The 19,138-nt window shown below is 40.3% G+C and overlaps 1 protein-coding gene across 1 annotated transcript in view; it reads left to right on the top strand.

Moving 5' to 3' along the window:
* The window catches only part of LOC138245621 (teneurin-2-like), a 768,805-nt gene extending 761,246 nt beyond the window's left edge, over window positions 1-7,559 (top strand). The window contains exon 5 of the mRNA XM_069199352.1: window positions 5,170-7,559. Within this exon, the coding sequence (XP_069055453.1) occupies window positions 5,170-5,480 (311 nt within the window). The 3' untranslated portion in view covers window positions 5,481-7,559. The remainder of the gene's footprint in view (window positions 1-5,169) is intronic.
* Window positions 7,560-19,138: the final 11,579 nt, after the last annotated feature.

Genomic DNA, 19,138 nt, shown 5'->3' with positions numbered 1-19,138 from the left:
CACAGATCCAATGCCATTCTGCGATTTTGCACACAGGCACCTTCATGTTCTATCTCACCTGCACTAGAGGTTTACCAGGCTAAGGCCCAACGTGCTGCTCTGTATGGATCTGAAATGTGGGGTCATTCTGACACTTACAAGCTGACTGTAGCAGAGAATAACTTTGCTAGGTCATTGGTTGTAGTAACTGCTAGTACCCCTCCTTCTGCATTATTATTTGATTTAGGCTCCAAATGTATATCTGATTTGGCCCAGGTGAAGCCTCTATTATTTTGGGTCTGCATTTGGATGACCCCTGAGCTCTCAGAATACAGAGACTCTCTTAGAGATCTATTAGAATTAGATCATGCCCTGAAGGTCCTCTGGTTGAGATCTATTTCCAGCTGGTGAAAGAGGCTAGGTTTATCCAAACTCTGGACCCCCCAACCAGATTTGTAGGGCAGATATATTGACTATAAAAGGTGTTTACTGGTCTCATGTGCTCAAACAAATCTCTTTGGGTATTCTAGGGCACTTGACCAAGCAGTTTTTGTAATTTAAACCAACTCCGTCTTTCAAACCTTTTCTGGACTATAACCCCACTGCTAAAAGCCTATATTTATGACACAGTTTTGGTTGCCTACCCTTGAGATATTTTAGTCAAAACTGGAGAAAAGATCAGGATTTAGTCACCTATCCAGTTTACGGCACTTATCCAGAAACAGTGGAACATGTTATGATTGTCTGTGCCGGGTATCACAACACACGACGAAGATGACTACGCCCAATCTGCTTGACCTTGGGTGTGACCTGATGCTTTGATATGCAGTGCATCCTGACATCTGATACATCTGGACTGATTGTATTCTTAGTGAGTTGCTTTTTCTTTAATATGTAGCTCAAACATGAGAATTCTTTAAAATAAAGTTCGACTATGTCAGTCTGCTTCTAAGCGACTGACGCTCTATAAGATTATCGTAGCCCTGTAGAAGTTTATCTAGATATGTAGTACTTATAATTTAGGTGTTCAATACCCTCAGAAGCTAGCTGCTGTTAAGACACTCAAGCTCATAGTTGAAGTGTAATTGTTGCTCCCTTTGTCTGTGTTCTGTTCATGTTGTATTATATTTTTAACATGATTTGATATGCACTGAGACCACAGTGCTCAATTTCAAGTGTGAGCCTAATTGCTAATACCGTTTATTACTTAAGGGTAACTACTACAGATCTTAAATATCTGAGATGTTTTATGAGAGCTATGTGTCAGCAGCTATTTTATGATTCTGTGATTTTATCACGTTATGAGATTTTTATGTCGGATTATGTTGGAAATGGCCTTTCTGCAGGGTCACCCCCAAGCTTTTTGTCTTCCTCCTCCTCTTTTTCTGACCTCATTTTTACTGATTTTAGGACTCTGCACACTTTACCCCTGCTAATCAGTGCTAAAGTGCATATGCTCTCTCCCTAAAACATGGTGACATTGGCTCATACCCAATTGACATATTTAAGTTACGTGTAAGGCCCTAGCAAAGTGCACTACATGTGCCCAGGGCGTGTAAACTAAATACTACTAGTGGACCTGCAGCACTGGTTGTGCCATCCACATAAGTAACCTCTAACCATGTCTCAGGCCTGTCATTGCAGGACCTGTGTGTGCAGTTTTACTGCCTTTGCGACTTGGCCTTTAAAAGTAATTAGCCTTAAACTCCCCTTTTTCTACATATAAGTCACCCCTAAGGTAGGCCCTAGGTAGCCCATAGGGCAGGGTGCTATGTAGGTAAAAGTCAGGACATGAACATGTGTGTTCTATATGTCCTGGTAGTGTAAAACTCCTAAATTCGTTTTACACTACTGCAAGGCCTGCTTCTTTCATAGGATAACATTGGGCTACCCTCATATACTGTTTGAGTGGTAGGTTCTGATCTGAAAGGAGTAACAAGGTCATATTTAGTATGGCCAGAATGGTAATACAAAATCCAGCTGACTGGTGAAGTTGGATTTGTTATTACTATTTTAGAAATGCCACTTTTAGAAAGTGATCATTTCTCTGCACTTAAATCCTTCTGTGCCTTACAATCCACGTCTGGCTGAGTTAGTTGACAGCTCCCTTGTGCATTTCATTCAGACAACCCCAGACACTGTATGCTCAGTCACACCTGCACACATCTGCATATCGAATGGGTCTTCCTGGGCTGGGAGGGTGGAGGGCCTGACAAGTACATGTCAAAGGACAGTGACCTGTCCTCACACAATGGACTGCTAACCCCCCTACTTGGACCTGTCAGACAGGGTGGAACTGAAAGGGGACCTTGTACATTTCTAAGCCACTCTTTGAAGTCTCCCCCACTTCAAAGGCACATTTGGGTATTGAAGCAGGGTCCCTGACCCTACCAACTCAGACACTTCTACAGACACTTCTGAAATCAGACACTTCTGGACACTTCAAGATACTCCTTGGGGCAGACACTCTGCCCCAGAACCTGCAACCTTCCAAGAGGAACTGCCTGGCTGCCCAAAGGACTCACCTGGACTGCTTTTCTGAGAATGACTGCTGCCTTGCTTTTGCCCTGCTGCCTTGCTGAGAAGTGTCTCTCCAAGAGCTTGGATTGAGATTGCCTCCTGTTTTCTGAAGTCTCGGGGCAAAAAAGATGTAATCTCTGCAAACAACTCCTTGTGTGGCAAAAAATCAATGCACAGACTGCCAGAATCGATGCACAGCCTGCACCACGGTGAGAAAATCACTGCACACCGAACCGAAACGACACAGCCGGGCACCCCGAGTGGAGTTCGATGCAGCACCAGCATTGCGACGGGGACTTCGACACATGGCCTACTGGATTGATGCATTGCTGAGCCAGAACTACGCAGCCGGACTTCCTGTGAAGAGGAATCAACACAGCGACTGCTGTGTGACAGAAATTTCCCCGCATCACCCACCGGATCGACGCAGCTCCTGTGACTTTGTCCCACACGCCCAGGATTTCTCTGCATCGTCCCTATGGTGTCCAAATACCCCGCCACCAAAAGAGGTTCCATGTCAGCGACCCGGAAATCGACCCAAGGCCCTTGCTGTGTGGAAAATGTTGACGCATCATCTGTCTGCATCCGGAGAAACTGAAGCACACCTCCCAGTTTTCCACGCATCTCCTCCTCTGCTGTCCCTTGCGGATAATTTAGGTGCAAACCAGGTACTTTGTGATTGCAAGAGACACTTATTGCTTTTAAGACTTAAGACTCTTTTTTATAATTTTCTAAAGTGATATTTCAATGTGTACTTATCAAATCTTGGTTGTTTTGACCTTAATCTACTCAGATAAATATTCTATATTTTTCTGAACCTATGTGTTGGATTTTTGTGGTGTTTATACTGTGTTATTTCATGATTTATTGCACAAATACTTTACACATTACCTTCTAAGTTAAGCCTGACTGCTCAGTGCCAAGCTACCAGAGTTTGGACACAGGATAATTTGGATTGTGTGTGACTTACCCTGACTAGAGTTAGGGTCCTTGCTTGGACAGGGGTAACCTGACTGCCAACCGAAGACCCCATTTCTAACAGATCATGATTAGGTTTTTTACGTTTGTCATTGTTCACTTTGATGGCCTATAGCCAATAAAGTAAATTTAATAATGATAACAAGAGAAATACTGATTTTAAAGACATCTTTATTTATTGCTTTAAATTTCATGGCCCAGCAAACCACATTTTTGGAAACGGTGATTTAGACAACAAACATTACCGAGCATAATGAAAGACTAAAATTAATTTACAAACTTTCAAGTTAACTTTGCACGCCTTTTAGCAATTTTTAAAATGTTCTAAATCTAAGATGAGAGTCTTCTTGTTGACTTGAATAATAGCTTGGCTATTGATTGTATAACCGACAAATATTTTCTAGATCTGCATTCTTTGTCTATGTTTTCTATTACTTGATAATATTTTCTGTTTTAGATGTCCTATGTTGTTTGTTTTCAAATCCGGAGTAATGTAATTGCATAAATGAAATTAATTATGTGCAGTGTGTTTTCATAATTATTAATATATAGTAGTTGCAGTGGTAGAATTGTTGTTATGTTCTTAATAATAATGTCACTTTTAAGTCTGTACTTTTACTTTCGACATCATGTAGAAACAGCCTCTTCCACGTTGCAGAATAGTTAAGGGTCCAAAATATTCTTGGTGCAAATGGCATTTAATCAAACTATCAGGTCAGTTGTTGCACCCTCACTATTAATTTAACAGCCTATAATGATAAAAACATGAAAAAACATGTTTTGCTTCCAATATTTAATTTAGGATTAAGTGTATTTCCTCCACGTACCACTGTCAAATTGCTGTCATTCTCGATTAGGTCAAGGACAATGAGAACATGAAAAAATCAGAAATAAGAGGTTTTACACTCATCTCCTAATGACTGCACAGTGAAAAACTAGACACAAAACTAGATACAAAAACCAGTTGCACGAAATATGTCTCTAGGCTCCGAATTTGGATTCAGAGTATGCATATTGTAATTTCAGCGGTGTAAGGTCATGCTTAATGAACCCTTTACATCTTTGCTGTAAATGTTATTTAACGATTTTTGACTTTATAAGATCAAGCTGAGAATCTAATGAAGCAGGCTGCAATCAAAATAGCTGACTGCACTTTGATGTCACATGCTGTGCCTCTGAGTGTTTGCTTATTGTCAGAAGAGATACTTCAGTGGTTAAAACTGTGCAGTCAGATCAAATCATATTACACAAACATGCCTGCAGGCTAGTTAGAAAGATCCTTGCCTAACAGCACAGTGGATGTAAATGAAGCTTCAAAAAGTTGTGTTAGACTCAAATGTGTTTTGCACATTTGACTTAGGGACTTACCTAGAGATCCGCAGATGGGATACTCTGTCAAAACGTGATGGATATCCAGTCCTCTGAATAACAAGTGCCATAGGCCATAATGCACTTGTAATACAGTTGACAGACATCTTCTACATTTGTGATGGAGTATCCCAAACACCAAACTCTAAATATGGCTCTTAGTTTGGTTAGTTCTTTTTGGTGCACTTGAACCTTGATCTGTATGTGGAACATAAAATTTAATTTATAATATGACCATAATCTGTTTAGAGTGGAGCACAGTTTATATCCAAGATCTGGATTAAATTTAATCTCAGTTTGTTATGTGTTTTTACTGTCCTCTAGGAACTAACTTCACCCTCGCAGAATTAGGCATTTGTGAGCCTTCCCCCCATCGAAGTGGCTACTGTTCGGATATGGGAATACTTCATCCTGGCTACTCCCTGAGCACGGGGTCGGATGCTGACTCAGACACAGAGGGAGGAATGTCTCCAGATCATGCTATAAAATTGTGGGGGCGAGGGATAAAATCCAGGCGAAGCTCCGGTCTGTCAAGCCGTGAAAACTCCGCCCTGACACTCACTGATTCTGACAATGACAATAAATCAGACGATGAAAACGGTAGGCCTATTTCTGATCTGCATGCCATACTGTGAAAGGTACGACTGTCACATGAAGTGCATTTTGTCAAAGTCTTTTTTATTACTACAAGAAGGAGCTGTGAAACAATACAGCATATGTTTTACTTTTTGAATATAATTATATTCTTGTTTAAAAAAAAATTGATTTATTAAAGAAATCCAGTAGCTAAGGAACAGAGGTAAAATCCTAATTGTTGCCATCAATTTTATGTATGCATGTTTGAATCATTCATCCCTCAAATTTTGAGCATGTGCTCCTATTTTTCAAAATGTGGTTCTGTTCACCACGCATGTTTTATTGGATTGCCCATCTAGCACACAATATATTACAGCGCAATTTTGTTTTGAAAGTCTTTTATTTCATGGTAGAATTGTTACCTGCACATTCCTCATCCTCATCCCAGTTATCTGATGAGGTGAATCACCCTGAGACAAGAAACTCCTGGAATAATGCTGAAATGAAGTCACTCCCACCAAGAATTGTGCCTTAAAAGCTATGATTCCCAGTATTTTTCCTGTTCTTGTCTGTCTTGACCTGAAGCAAGGATTTCAAGTGTACGAAGTAAATGCCTAGCTTGGAAATCTATTGGTTTCTCCAGTGCTATTTCACTGCTGAGCTTGTGAAGGTACGGATTATTATATTGATTATAGTTCTGGGATTGTTGTTTATCCCCTGAAGGTTTTATGTTTAATGATATGTGACTCCAACTTTTATTTTGGGAGCAAGCTAGCAAGAACAGCATTTTTTGCTAATGTTGTGGAGCATGTGTCTGGCGTTCAGGCCATATTTCTATGCCATTGCCCCCCTGATGGGGAAGCATAAGCTGAAAAGGCACAATATATCAGCTTCCTTCTCTTGGAGAAACCCTAGGTCACAATCTCCTCCTAGAAAGAAAAGGAATTCAACTTTAATTAAACCAGAGGAAGAAATAAAAAAATTATCTTTGATCCATTGGAATCTTTGACTATAAGGCAAGTGAAGAGGATTCCGGTGAAATGAAATACTGTTACAATGTCTGCATCTGTAACCATTCAGATATAGAGACTGATGAAATGGATGTCACCCTTAATTATTACAATAGTGAGTATATAGGCCAGGATAGTTTACCTTTTTGAATCATGTGAGAGAGAAAATTGACTTTCCTGTGACAGGAGAACATCATACATCATCAGAGGCCGTGCTTACACATTTGCAGTGCTCTCTGCAAATTGGGTTGTCTATTGATCTCCATGTCATGGATGTGGTCCTTAGAGACTGTAAGTGTCCAGATACAATTTTTTTCCCTAGATTCATTCAGCATCTTTATTTGCTTGTGAATCTGGATTAAACTACCAGTTACAGTCCCAGTTGATTTGTTGGTGGGCAGTATCACACACAGAACGTTTGTAGCAGGGAAGGCAATTATTAAGGATTCCTCAGACCAAAAAGGGATTCAGCTCTTAGGAAGGCATATTCTGGGTTACATTCAGCTTTGAGGGCCTAATGTATACAATCTCTAATAACTGTTTTTAAAAGACTTGTCAAGGTAGTTGAAGATAGGGCTAGATGGTAGACATTACTTGAAGGAATGGATATGGAATGGAATTGTATAGCCTTTTCAAGGGGCTCCTTTGTTTGGCTGGGTGTTAGAGGAAAAGATTCACAAACCCTTTGAATAAAAGAAACATTTGTCATCTTTGAGGTCACCACAAAAAGGGCGTACCTTGTGACAATGTTAACATGCCTCAATCTGGTCTAAGCGTTTTCAAGTAAATATCATCATAAGCAAAAATTATGTTCTTTTGTAAGTTAGCAAAAGCCCTTTGTTACCCGTGGAAAGTCAAATACAGAAGCTCAAGGAAGCATGCTACACAAAACAATGGTCCTGTCAGATACAAATACATTAAAACAAAGAACATCCATTTTACTTTAGTTAATTATTGAATGTTATCAATAAGCTGATAAATGTAGGACTGACCACCACAAACGTTTAAAAAATGCTTAAGTATTTTAGCAAAATGACAAATAAGTAACTTAAATAAGCTGCTCCATGTATAATAAGTGCAAGAAGTGCTCATGAAGTGGGTCACACAATGTAAACCACAATTTTCCATAAAAATCTTAAAATTAAAAACAGAGGACATTATTTAGAACTGAGTGAATGAGTTACTCCGTCACAACGGTGACAGATATGCTGTCCACCGAAAATTAAATCTCATTTTGTCCTAAGGGAATTAGATTTCAGTGGATGGGATATCTCCTATTATGTCCTATGGGATTTAGATTTTGGCAGATGGGATATCCATCACCGTTGTGATGGAATATCCCATCCGCCCAGTTCGAAATCAAAGTCTTTGAAGAACATGCCCGCTTAATACATAATGGTGTATATCCTTCCTTCTAGGGGCTTGATCTTGTATTACCTGCTATTTCATGTTAGTGGAACATATACTTCAGGCAAATGTAGTGATTGTCAATGTTTCAACCCCTCTCAAAATGCTTGTGGTTTACTTTCATCTAATGGGTAATACGGGGTTACCCCATTGACAGTACACACAAGGAAGTGTGCTAGTCAGCCACTTCAAACTCATTGCTGTGCAAGTTACCATGAAGAGGTACCAAATATAATTTGCTTCCTTACCCTGAGACTTGAGAGTCAGGTCAACAGTTTAGCCTTGATGTCCTGGAAAGAGAAAAAGATAATGTTAATTCAATCTTTTCCATTTAAGATTGTGATAGTTCCTGTTTCTCAGGGAGAGATGGGCAAAAGAGCATGCTCAACCATTTTGCTAGTGCCCAAGGTGTCAGGGGCTACAGGATGGTGATTAAGTGAAGGATGTGGATCAATGGGTGAAAGTAGTGCACTTCAAAAAGAAAATTACTCTCTTTATTTTCAGCAGGGCATGTCATGATCATAGTAGTCTTGAAGTATGCCTACTTGCACATCCAAATAGGGCCAGCACTCTCTGAGGTTCTGTGTTGGAGGTCTGCATGTTCAGTTCCAAGTACTACCATTGGGTCTCAGACCAGCTCCCAAAGTGTACACAAAGATTATAGCTCCTCTGGTGGCTCAACTTCATTTAGGAGGATCATCTGTTTTCCTTACATGGGAGACCTGTCCTTCATGGCTCTGTGAGAAAGAAAGCCTTGAAACAACTGGAGAGAATTTGAACTTTGTCTAAAGGGTCACATCTTCCTCTTCAATATTCTAAAATGCAAGCAAATTTCTTTACAAGATCAGATGTTCTTTGGAACATACCTCAAAACACACAAGGATACAGTATTCCTACCAGAATCAAGAACTGTAAAGAACAACAATTGAAAATCCTTTCCTCAGGCACCAGCACGGACGTGGTTGGGAATTCCAGGTCTCCTGGACTTCTGCATTTTCACATTTCCCTGGCTACTGTAACACCTTTGTCCTCTAAAGACTTAAGTAAAGAATTTTCGGTGTCATATATCACAAGAATTTGAGCTAATGATTCCAGTACGAGTGACGATCATTTCATCAATTTCCAAGATGATGCTTGAGCCACTGAAGAAGGAGTTGGATAGGTTATTAGGCATGAAGGTTATTGAAGAGAGTGGGTCATCTGAGTGGTTGGCACCAGTAGTTTTAGCACCCAAGGTTGGTGGGAAGTCCATCAGAATGTTATGGGGTTTCAATAAGTGGATTTGGGTGGACCGCCAACCACTTCCCAATATTTCTGAGACTATTACCATGTACAAGTGTGCAAAACATTTCAGTGTCTTAGACCTCTTGTCATCATACACCTGGTACAGTTACACTGACATTCCTGGCATTTTACCTCTTTTTTGACACCTCTGGGGTTCTGTTAGTTTGTGAGGATTGCATGTGGGTCAGCCTCAGCCTGTTTTTGGACAATCATGAAGAGGCATCTAACATCCTGTTTTTCCAGGACGACATACTTATGTATGGCAAAGATATGAGTGAAAATGATAATCCCCTTTGGAAGGTGTTGAAGAAGCTAACAGACCAGGGTCTCATTGTAAAAAAAAAACAAAACAAAAAAATTAAAATTGGGGTAACATTGACAACCTACTTAAGTCATGTGATATTGGGTGAGGGCATCCAGCCCAAATGGCATTGTGGGTGTCCCAACACCATGTATTAATCTAAAGTCATAAACAGGTTTATTAGTGTGGTAGAACCCCTCAGAATGTTGTTAAAAATGGGAGTTCAATTTGCATGGTCAGATGAGAGTGATCTGGCGTTTAGGGCAGTGGAGTTGATGATCAGTAAGATGGATACCTTGGGTCATTTTGACACTAAGAAAAAAAAAACATTCTGACCATGAATGAGAGTCTTAAGGGGTTGAGTGCTGTGCTTATCCATAAGTGGATGGTGAAGAAAGGGTGGTTGCGTTGACCTCAAGAGCACTCAAGAAGTTGACAGAGCATTATTTGTGCACTGAGAGAGAAGCTCTACCCACAGTTTGGGCTATGAGATGCTTTAAGTTCTTTCTGTGGTGTATTCCTCTTCTAGTGAGGACATATCATCATCCACTAGTTCCAATTTTTTCCTCCAATTGCAGTCAGAGGCTTACTCCCAGACTTTAAATGTTGGAGTGAAGAATTGGAGGAATTTCAATTTCAACTACAGTATCTTCCTCGATTGAAATATAAAGGACAGTCTTATAGTTCCTTGAGGATGCATTTTTGAGTGGTGGAGTGCTCAATTATCTTGTCACAGGTAATGGGGTGCAGTTTACCTCATGGGAGATGCAAGAATTTCTGACTGATTTTGGGATAAGTCATCAGAAGACAGCTCTTTATACACCATAGGCCAATGGCTTTGCAGAACGCATGACCATAGTGGTGTAGGCCTGTGTACAGAGAGCTATGGAGAGTAGAGTTCTACTTAAGGGTGTACTTGGAAACATGGTGGGCACATCACACTATTCCCAATTGCGTAATCGAAAGGTCCCTTTTTGAGTCCTTCCAGGGCAGAGTGGCCATTTCCAAATTTAACCTGGAGTGTTTGCCATAAAAGAGAACTGTTGGGTTTGAAAAGGGGGAAATGGGTATCAAAGGCAAGAAGTGAAGTTTGGTGGCTTCGAGGTGGGAGAAGTAGTGTGTGGCTGAGTTTTTAGGTCACTTTGCTCTTATTTCCATGAAGAAAAATGTAGTAACTGTTCACAGAGGTTGCAGATGGAGCATATCAAATTTGGTGAGGTACTCTGCCAACAGGGACAGTTTGCAAGTTGGAAATGTCATACCAGGGGCAAATACCCACAGTGATGACCAGAGGGTAAGGAATGATCATAGTGCCGTGATCTCATCTGATAACTATTCCAGGACGGGTGCCTCTAGGAACGGTCTTCAAGTCAAATCAACCATGAGATCTAGAAGGGCACCCGTTTGATTTAAAGATTACATCATGAAATAATTATTCACCTTGCTGGTGCCTTTCAGGTTCTAGTACAACATTGTTTCTTTTTCCTTTCCGTATACTTTATATTTTTTCACCTTATCACTCTTACATTTATTTTCTTCCCTATTTTCTTGATTGTAATGTAAGGGGGGGTTGTGGTTGTATTGAATGTGTAGTTCCCTTTAAGTACATGTAAGCAGTGCATGCCAGGAATGTTTGTAGTCTCAATCGAAGTATGTCAGTTGATTACTGGGAGCTGTACTGGCTGGCTGACATTATTGGTGGTGTTGCATTTTACCTAATAAATATGTTGTGAAATCCCACAGGACTCCAATTCATAACACATTTGATCCTGTTGCTGGCCATCTGAGTAAATCACTTGGCCTAGTGGAAGGGCAGAGTCCTAGAATCTAGCAAAGCCAGGTAAATATGAAAATTCTCAGAGGAGTACAAACATCACAAAATTGACTGTTGATCTACATCAAGATGCATAGTTACTTTCAGATTAATTACTCTCAGGACCCTGTGGGCCAAGAAAGGAGAAATTGCACATTGGTGCAGCTTTCAATCCAAATGTGTTATTTATTTAGCAGCACAGGTTAGGAGTAAGAACTCCAAACTTACTCAATGAATGGCCACTCACATCATAAGGCCTATCTCTGGTCAGCACCAGTGATTGAAGGCTCCCTTCTGTGAAAGGCTACCTGTGCACAGATAAAAAAAAGCTGCACAATACAGTATGGAGTTTGCATATGTGGTCACATGTGTATATGTGTTCATGAGTAACCAGCCCAGAGCTTTTACTATAGCTGTGCAGCAGCAGCCTTATTTTAAAAGGTGTACATTGGCACCTAGCGCTCTAAGTCCATTTTCACACAATTTACAGCGAGTGAGACTTAGTTAGTGAGACCCAATCATAGTAAAATATTTTTTTTAAAACAGGTATTGCTAATGGAGAGCTTTGATTGGTTAGGGCATGGTGATCTTACCTGCTGTTGTTTTCCACTACTCAAAGTTCATTTAAAGTTTGGGGCAGGTAGAGGAAGCAGAAGGGGACAATTTGTTTGTCTGTCTGTAAGTGGTAAAAAAGAAGGGGTGGCATATGCTCTCTTAATTTAGCTCTCGTTAACTGATTTTTTTAACATTTGTTTTGTACTTTTGCCTTGAGATTAGACACAAGCATAGGATATGGATTATAAAAAGCATTTAACATCCTTGTCAAAGGGCATTACTATTTTAAAACCCATCAATAGAGGCAATAAAATTTAAAAATACCAACTACATATGCAATGGAACAAGCTCCGACAAGACTGAGCGGCTAAACTTACATTCCATACAATGCCCCTATAATTATGATCAATCACTCACATTCGCATTCAAAATTTGCTTTCTAGCTTATAGAACTGTTGTTGACTTTATTCAAACTGATGATCCAAAGTTACAGTATCATTGAATCCCCAGGAAATGTCATACTTTTTACATTTTCTTCATATTGGATATAGCGCATTTAATTTCTAAGTAGTTAATCAAACACTTCATATTAAAATGTTTAAACACTATCGTGACTGTGGCAATACAAATTTATACAACAGTCGTCAATTTGCAATATTAATGAGACACCATATATTTTGAAGTGAATGCCATGTTGAGGGTTATATGAGCTTCACATTAACAATTATAGTATTGAGAAGCCTAGTTAATGCACCTTAATAATGCAAATTAGCTGCATATTCAATAGAAAATGAATTTAAGTTTTACTTTGTATTACGTTATGTGGGAATACGTAAAATAGTGCTTAATATGGGCTGGTTGTTGGAGGTATGGGCACCCAGTTCTCTTTTTTTCTGGACTCGCTCTACGTTCCACAGCAGTCTTTGGCCAGGAGCATTTGACGAAAAAGAGCAAAAGGGGAAAAGAAGGAGGAATTAAAATATGGAAAACAGTGACAGCGAAAGAAAGCAGAAATAAAAAGTAGCTGAAAGAGGGAGATAAAGGGCCAGGGATCTTGTGCTGGATGTAGTGAGATCAAGACTATGCTGTCCTAGTATTTTTCTCTTTCACATTTAAAAGCACAGTCCATTGACGTCTCAGCAAAACCTTGGACACAGTCACTTATTCGTTAACGAATTAAGCACCGTCTGCATCCTCACGATAATGTTAGATGTAAATACTCTCAAATTAGCTCCTAAACTTTGTCTGCGAAGTGTTGGCAGCATATATAGAATGCCCAGAAATTAATATGTAAATATTAGACTTAAAATGTAACATTAGCTCTTATTTTGATTTATTATTAAATGAACAATGTTGAAATATGTGGCTCATGCTAAAAATTGCTATGATCACCCATGGACGTCAATTAGGGATGGTCATGGTTCTCAGCTGTGACTCTTGGCTTGCCTCTTGCGACCCCCGGCACTGTACTTGCGAATCCTGGCCCCAGAGGAGTAGGGCAAGTGTCAGAAACAGAACAGAAGTTAAACAAGGATCTTATGATCCTTGCTTAATTTCCGTGTCGCTCGGTTACATCGTGTGCATGAAAAGGTATAAAAACTCTCAGCAGCAACTGAGTAAGTGAAGCAGAACCAAGTATAAAGAAGTCTCTTTGACTCCGGCTGCCACTGAGCTTGGGAAGTGAGAAAAAATCAAGAAATAAGAACTAAAGCTGAGGGAGAGAGAGAGAGGGTAGAAGGGAAAGACTATGAGGGGAATATTAGGGAAAAAGAATGAAAAGAATAACACGAAGAGAACACTGCAGAGTGACAGGTGAGGTTGAAAGATGGGCATGTGCATGTGGGAGATAGAGAGATCAATTAAATATACAGGTGACGGGTGTTAGAGAAATATAGCCAGGTGTGAAAGAGAGTGATAGGTGATAGACACATAGGTGACAAAGGTACTGCCAAGTATCAGAAGAGGGGGGAGACCATTAAGATGGGATGATAGTATGGGAGATTTGATATAAATAGAGATGGATGCGAAGGAGTTTGCAAAGAACAAGAGAAAAAGAGGGAAAAGCAGGTGTGAGAGGAGTGTGTGACAAAAGAGAAAAGTTAGAAAGACAGCTGAGAGAAGTGAGAAGAGTCATTGATGAGAAGTTATAACTGAAACAAGAAAGACAATTGAGAGAATAGTGCTAGAGTGACAGGATTGAATGGGAGACAGATAGTTTATAAAGCGTAGAGAAAGAAAATATAATGACAGATACAGGTTAAAAAGAAACAATTGAGTGAGAGGCGGGTATGAGAAAAGTTGAGACGTATGGGGGTTATATTGAGACAGACAGGTGTGAAAGAGACAGACAATGGATTTCGGAGAGAAAGAAAAGTGAACAAGAGACAGAACAGGTAAGAAAGACAGGCGAGCAAGGGGAAGACGTGAGATAGTACAAGATCAGTAAGAAAGGCATAGTTGAGATAGAGGAGGAGACAGAAGCAGCTGGAAAGAGACAACCACAGATGAGAGAAGACATAAAAGACTGTTGAGAAATAGACAGCTGAGTAGAGGGTGACAGCAGGTCAAAGGCCACGTGGCCTCACTTTTTAGGATGACATTGAAGTCAACGACATGTGATGTCACTTTTGCTAACCCTGTCATTTTGGTAAATTGGCATCCATGTTATAAACCCCTACTTCACTTGCACTAGATGCAGCTGTTAAACTAAAAGCTTAGGGGAAGGAGTTCAAGTGTAAACAATCACAAAAAGAAGGCTGGAGATGATCATTAAGAATGAGGTGGCAGATGAGTATCACTGTCTATTCTCAGTTACTCTAGAGCTAGTCAATACCAGATTTACCAGCTGAAATCTTTTAACACAGGGACGCTAAGATGAGGAAATATTCCCTATACCCATGCAACAGCATTCAGACTTGGTCTGAAACAGATGTCAATGAAGCAGGTTTAAAGTGCCAAATGAGACTGTTATCTGTCATCGCTCTTAGAAAGACAATTCTCAAATGCACTAACATTTCTGGGCTTGATGCAAGGGGCATTTTATCATATTCATGATGAAGTTATGCTCCAGTAAACAGCGTATTTCAGAGTACTAACATGTTCTATTTGATGTGGAACCATGTCAACTTTCTCTTAGGATACAAGCTAATTCCTTTTTTGTAGAGTGCCACAACCAAAGGGTCAAGACATTCATACACACCAAGAGACATAAATAAGCCTGACATCACAAGAAACAAAAATGAAAGTGACAGCTACAGGTAGAGAAACTGAGCATGATTGGTCCCTCACAAGCAGGTTGTGGAGGTGTGCATCTTCCAGATTCGAGTGGCATTCTCTAAAATTGTAGATAAGTGTTTTTTTCTAAAGAGTTTTCTACTTTGTAAGAAATAGAGTGTTAGTTGAAGAGAGTAAGAACCCACTTTAAATAATATTCACAGTCCTTGTCACAATGTGAACCACCGAAGGGACTAAATAAACCTTTACCTGACTTTCTCAAGCTTGACACAAACTAGTCAGGCTTTCTGTAGCAGCAATGTGTGAAAAAACAATGCCAGAAAAATCCCAAACCAATTTAGAAAATTAAAGAATAATCTACCAAATAAAGGAGCAACAAAATTCAAAAAGGAAAATCAGAGATATGAACTTTTAACGATTGAATTAAAAATAGCACCAAAAAGTACAAACCGCCAACCATGATTTTCTGGTCATGCTAAACTGGGTCAAAGTCAGAGGTTAAGGCTTACCATGAAGGATCATGGACCAATATAGGGGCCATGTTCATCCTATTGGAAAGTTTACTTTCTGAACTACAAACTTTTATAGAGAAGTGTTTTTTGGCAAGCTGTCAGCTCAGCAAAATGGAAACAAAGAGGGGCTTGATGAGGGTTCGCTGCTGAAGAGCAGGGTCTGTTTCCTAAAGGCAGGAAAACTCCAAGCAGGAAATATCTTTGCGTAGGAAGTCCACAACATCAGTCTGATGCTGCTTGGCATCAATCCTAGTGAAACCCTCTTTGTTTGGACTTAGAAACAGTTCTGTAGGTCAAATTTTATTTAGTGGTGAAAAACGGCAAGTTGAGGCTGACTGGTGATTTGATGTTGATGGCTGCTGCTTCAGCAGAATCACAGATATCCATTGGTTTTTCAGGTAGAAAGTTGGCAAAGGGTTTCTAAGTTCCACATCTTGCATTTTGTGGAAGGGGGAGTACATTCCAATATCAGCCAGAGGTCAAGGACCTATGAGGTCACACTTGGGGGGCGAGGACTCACTCCAACAGAGGCCAGCAAAAGGGTCGAGGGCAGGACCAGTTAGAACTGGTCAGCCGGGCAGTTGCAGGGAGAGCTCAAACAGGTCGTCCAAGTGACATTTCAAGTCACTTCTGGGCTCTTGGTTTCAAGGCGAGCAGATCCAGTCTGTTCTTGAGACAGAAGGGCAGTCCTTCATCTGATTCCTTACATGTCTAGGAGTGCTATGAGGAGAGGCCTGTGGGATCCACATTTATGCCCAGTGTAACCCTGTGGGTGGAGGGCAATCCTGTGTCCATCCCCTAAAACAGTTCATGTCAGATCCTCCCCGCCCTAGGTGTGAGTTTGATCTGCCAGTGACAGGGTAGTCATCCTTCAAAAGCTCAGGGAAAGGCTGGTTAAAGCACCCAGGGCATCCTGTCAAGGGAGGAGATCCCTTCTTCACAACCAAAGCCTTTTGTCCAGTGTTTGGGAACATTATATATCTCACCACCGGGATGTCGTCAGGTGACAGAGGGCCCAGACAGAAAAGCCTGTTGGTTTTAGGCAGGCAAATGACAACTTTCTAGTAGTATAATTTCGAAAATGGTAATACAAAATCCGAATTGACCTTTAAGTTGGATTTTAAATTACTATTAAAATGAACCCTTGGTATGTTTTTCTAGCTATTCCCAAACAGAGTTTAGCACTTAGTAAGTGTAATAGCGTCAACCAATTTAAGCCTATTGGAGAACAATCCCTGCCACAGTGAAAATTTTCTTTGGAGGTTTTTCACCTTCAAGACATGTATAACATTAATTATGCATGTCCTACCTCTGAATACCATGTACCATGCATCTTAGGGGTGATTTATAAGTGTTAAAAAGAAAGGTTTATTTTGCAAGGTCAAAATGGGAGATTAAAATTGTATACTCAGGCTACAGTGGCCAGCCTGGAGACAAGGTTTTCAGTTCTACTTTTGTGGGTGGCACATTGAATGCTGCAACCCACTAGTGGCATTTAATTTGCAGGTCCTTTATACATGTCACCCTTATACCAGGAATTTACAGCACAGTAAACTTTCCATTGAGGTGCATAGCAGTGTTAGGATGTTTGAAATGGAGGGCACTTTGCCACTGGCTAGCAGGGATAAAGTGCCCAGTGTCCTGTGCCCAAAAAAAATAAAGTGCAGCAACAGAAAGCAAAAATCTGGCAGCATACCACGCACACAATGGTAATGTCTAACACTCTTCAATAATGGAGTGTAATCTTTGTCTTACTAATAATCACTCTGAAGGCCCCTGGTGATTTCTGTGTCATCTTCTTGAAAAAACAGACTTCATAAATAGCCAACTAGCGAGCATAATAGACAGAATTCCACGGCAATTAAATTAAGGCTGTAGTGTCAGCTTTGCTAACAGATAATAACAATTGTCAATGCATGTCAGAAGACTGGGCATGGAGCTCTATGTATTTATTTACTTGACATCAACAACATGTTATTGAGATCCTTTCCCAAGGCCTGTACTGAAATGTAACAAGGCCAAGGGAATAATGCACCTCTGAGACCCAGGCCCACAGTTCCACTGTCAGTTGACAACATGCACGGCCTATCCTTAATGTATTAACTTGGGCACTTGCTGAGGCCACATCCACCTGAACGTCTAAGAATTCTTCCAAGGTGTACTTCATGGCAAATGGTGTAACAAAAAATGTTAATTAGATTTCTGAAGGGAAAAAAACAACATTTCGAAGCAGTAAGTTATGCATTGTCATAGCTATTAGATGCCACGTGGTCTTGTAGGGCCGCAGCTTGGGGATGACAGTACTCACACACTTAGGGAAACAGCCAGCTTAATGACAATGACACTCAGTTTCTCATTCGTAGTAACCCGTAATTCCTGATGTAGCTATGGTACCCCCATAGCCCAAGCCACTTCCCTTGGAAATATTCCGTGCTAAAAGCGGGCAAAGAGTGAGGTGAAGAAAAGCCCAGAATTGAGGAAAAGCAGCAGGAAATCATTGCTGCTGTTTATCCATATTTCTCAAGGGCAATATTGGAATGGACTCTTATCACCACAGCCTGAATTCTGGAAGAACTGTAGTATTGATTTTTCCATGTGTGATGGGACATCCCCATGATGGAATACCAAAGCAGAAGCCCTGCAATTTGGATCAATGCCTTATTTAGCTCACAGAAATAAACACAGTATGTGACTACCCATCTGTCTACTCACAAAGCACCAAGTGACTTTTATTTTTAAAGTGTTATATGCTGTGAGGATGAATCCTTTTGGTGTTGAGACCAGAGACCACATACAGGGAATTTAGTAAGCACATATCCAACACATTAGCTGGCATATTGATATTCAATATACTGCTGACATAACGAGCAATTGTAGATGGTGTGCACTGAGTGTCACATTCACAGGTATAGTTAGGCCAGCTGAGGGTTGTAATCAACCCCACAAGGTGTGGATATGTGTATGTGGTAAACAGATGAGGCAGTGTGCGTCTTAAGGAGAGATCTCTTGAGTGAGGTACAATTGCTTCTAAGGTTTGCGGTTACCACTATTAGTTCCATTAAGCTGTGCAACAAGTTTTACATTAGCACATATACGCTGTAAATCAGAACAAACGTTATTCCGACATCAATGGTTTTATGAGGTGCCAGCATGTGTTATCTCATAAACTGACATTTTCCCCAGAGGTTCAGCAGGAGGGCATGGGCTCCTACAAAGCCATTTTTAATTTGTCATCCTTACATCCTGCCATGTCTTCCCACCTACTGTGAGTAGTGTCCTTCAGAACCGGATCAGTAATCTTTTAGCTGTGATTCTCATTGGTAGGAACTTATGCACACCTGTACTAGTTCAAATGTAGGAGACACAGCCAATAACATGAAGGCGCTGTTTTAGCTATTTTTCAGGTGTGTATCTTATTAAAGACACCAATAATATTATTATTATTATTTGCTATATGAGCCCGTTTGTTCACAATAAGTTGTGATTGCAGCCAGTCTAAATCCATGCAAAGTAATGTAGTCATTAGGTCTCAGTTGCTAAACAACATTTTTTGATTTCAGCTTTGTATTTGCGTTTTCCTAAAATGTGGAATTATAGTTAA

Source organism: Pleurodeles waltl, chromosome 7, assembly GCF_031143425.1.
Source record: "Pleurodeles waltl isolate 20211129_DDA chromosome 7, aPleWal1.hap1.20221129, whole genome shotgun sequence".
Classification (NCBI taxonomy): Eukaryota; Metazoa; Chordata; class Amphibia; order Caudata; family Salamandridae; genus Pleurodeles; species Pleurodeles waltl.
The sequence above is the reverse complement of the archived record's forward strand: the minus strand, read 5'-3'. Positions and strand labels throughout refer to the sequence as shown.